Genomic DNA, 3,027 nt, shown 5'->3' with positions numbered 1-3,027 from the left:
TACATAATATATTCTTTTTCATTTACCAACCAAATTTTGTACATTACATATCATACTAAAAAAAGAGTCAACACAGAATACAAATTGCTCCTGCTCAATTCTTCAGGACCTGTCAATTAACATTTACCATAAGTACTTGAAATATATTCTTCTAACTACTATTTTCAACATACTCTTACATTATTAGATAAATTCATTTAACTCTACATGAATTTTATCTAATAATTCAAAATATGTTAAAGAGTGTGTTGTCAGCATCATCGATCAATTTACGACTTAAACCTCGGCATGTATTTTCTTATTAGGAGAGGTGACCCTAAATATATGTTCCTCCCCGGTGCAATTATCTACTTGAATAATCCAATTACTCCTATTCTTTTGGACAACCATATCATTCTCCTTCTTCACATTAAGATCAATTTTGGTCACAAGCAACCCTTCTCCTATAGGTAAATATGTTGCCCTCAATTGTCTCCATCTCAATGCCCTATGCCTAACATTGTAACCAACCACCAGTGCTCCATCTTTGTTGGCACCTTTAAATGCTGCTAGAAAAACTTCTCTTGCATTATTCATGTCACAATCTACAAGAACAAAATCAGCTCCTTTGTAGTCATTTAAGAGAAGGGTTTTAGCATCTCCTACAACAAACTCAACACTATCTTTATGAACTCCTAAAGCTTCTTTGGATGCTTGTAATTCATTTTGTCCACATGAGATGTATACCACACGGCCCTGTGTTTGTTGAGAGGCCGCAGCTAGTGCTAGTGTGGTAGAACCAGCCACGTTAGCACTTGCTACCACCATGAGTTGTGCATTTTTTCCTGCTGCAATAGCTGATATGAATTCGGCTACATCGGGTTCTTTGTCCCTCTTTGCCTGCAAAATGAAATTAAGAAAGATAAGACTCGAAACTAACCAAGAAGGTTTAAGGTTCAAACCCTGAAAACTAACATTTGTCCATCCATAAAATAAAAGATAAGAGTTTCAGAAAAGATTTGTGACTATAATTTGTGCTGCAACATCAAAGTTTCGATATTTATGCATTGAAATTGCAACTATGGCTATCTCAACTACATCTAATTCTTCCTCTAAAAATAAATAAATTAAAACTACATTTAATTCAGATTCTCTAGTATATCAAAAATTGTTGCGCAACCGCGTGGCAAGAACAGAAACTCAACACAAAACCTTGAGACTATTTATCTTGCATATAGGAATTCAATTTACGAATGACATAATGATGTGCTCTTTCTCTGCTTACCATTTTGAGAGCTTGAAGATAAGCCTTCTTGGCATTTTCAGGTGACCATTCAGACATGATGATGTTGGATATCTTTTCCTCAAGTTTCAGATTTTTGAAGGTATCTTTGATGCGTGAAAACCGTTGTTTCAAGTTGTTGGGGAACATAGGCAATGTATTGTATATATACATAAATATTGTCGTGAGAAGACCATAGCTTATTACAAGTTATTAATTAAATCATCTCTCATACACTCCCTCAATATTTTATCATGCTACAGCTAACTTGTGTCCTGAAGGCACATATTAAGTGTTGTGAATTCGATGAAAATCACACCAATAAAATACTTGATGTGTGGAGAAAGCGATAGTCAAGCAACTAAAACAAAGTGTATGGAAGTTATAATCACAAACAAAAGTAGAAAACAACGAGAGAAAGAAAGAGAGAACACAAAAGAATTTGTTGACCCAATTCGGTCCAAATTGACCTAGTCTGGGGGAGAGAGACTCCCTCCGTTTCACTATAATGATGAGTAACTTTACAAAAGAGATATCAATGGGTTACAAGAATAAGTCTCCCTCCTAATTCTACCCAAAGTCTCAATCTCTTCCCGTGACCAAGATACTCAATCTTAATAGTGTTTTCCAAGGTGAATCAACCTCAACCCTAGTGTTTGTTGCCAAGAGCAAACTCTATACAAACCTTTGATTTCTAAACCCTTGTTTCAGCCCCCTCTATCTCGAGGTTTACTCTGATACAAGGTCTATATTTATAGTAAAAGTATAACTCATAAATTTCGAACGAATATCACATTGAAGATACGTTTCATTTTTTTTTTCTCCTTCGGTGAAAGAATATTTGCATAAAAAATATAATATTCCCTTTCAAAATATATTTGCATCAAATCGTCCTTCATACGGTACAAAAATATATTTATTGTCCGTAAATATATTTTCAGCACAAAATATATTTGAAACAAATCTTTTATATTTTTAGCAACAATATTCTCCATCCATCAAATTTTGAGTCATACTACAACATTAAGAAACTCAAAAAGAAGAAATATTCACTAAAATTTTGTACATTCAATTCATTAAAAAGTTAAAAATTAAATGTAATACACACATTCCAATAAATTGTTCAGGGGTAATAGTCACTTTGGTCCCTGAATGTGTAATGAGTAGTCACAATAGTCCCTCAATGTATAAAAATTTCAAAATAGTCTCTGATTGTGCAATTCGTTAGTCAAAATAATCTCTAATGTTAAAATGCTTCATTAATACTGTCATATTAGTACTTCAATATATTTACATATTGTTATATCAGTCCATATAAGTACTATTCATATGATAAGAGTTATCGAGAGCATCGAGAGATTATTGTAGCGTCAGAGACTATTATGACTAACAGAGTGCACAATCAGAGACTATTTTGAAATTTTGATACATTATTGGACTATTATGACTACTCATTCCACATTCAGAGACCAAAGTGACTATTATCCCAATTACTTTTATATTTGATCCATTAACTTGTGTTTTAAGGAAACAAGTTAGCTTTTCTCAATTTTAAATCATAAAAATCCTCAAACTTGCCAATTACTTACTAAAATAACTATACTTTTTTGTGTTAGTAAAAAAAACTATATATTTTTTGTTAACCATCTAGTTTTCATAGGATAACAGTCCTAGTAATTCGGAGTTCAACTACAATGTAAGTAAAGTCTTATAAAATATTATTTTATCTAGAAATCGAACTCAAGCTTTTTTGAACAATTTGTCAT

General features: G+C 32.4%; 1 protein-coding gene across 1 annotated transcript; it reads right to left on the bottom strand.

Moving 5' to 3' along the window:
* On the bottom strand, positions 1–1,415 carry LOC146927080 (uncharacterized). The gene is made up of 2 exons (XM_085700466.1): positions 1,265–1,415; positions 1–879 (listed from the first exon to the last, which is right to left on the bottom strand). Exons 1-2 carry the CDS (start codon positions 1,409–1,411, stop codon positions 277–279), a joined length of 750 nt encoding a protein of 249 aa, XP_085556592.1. The 5' UTR covers positions 1,412–1,415; the 3' UTR covers positions 1–276.
* Positions 1,416–3,027: the final 1,612 nt, after the last annotated feature.

Source organism: Medicago sativa, chromosome 4, assembly GCF_051527215.1.
Source record: "Medicago sativa cultivar Bolivia chromosome 4, Bolivia_mono, whole genome shotgun sequence".
NCBI classification, from domain to species: domain Eukaryota; kingdom Viridiplantae; phylum Streptophyta; class Magnoliopsida; order Fabales; family Fabaceae; genus Medicago; species Medicago sativa.
This window is presented reverse-complemented; position numbering and strand designations above follow the sequence as displayed.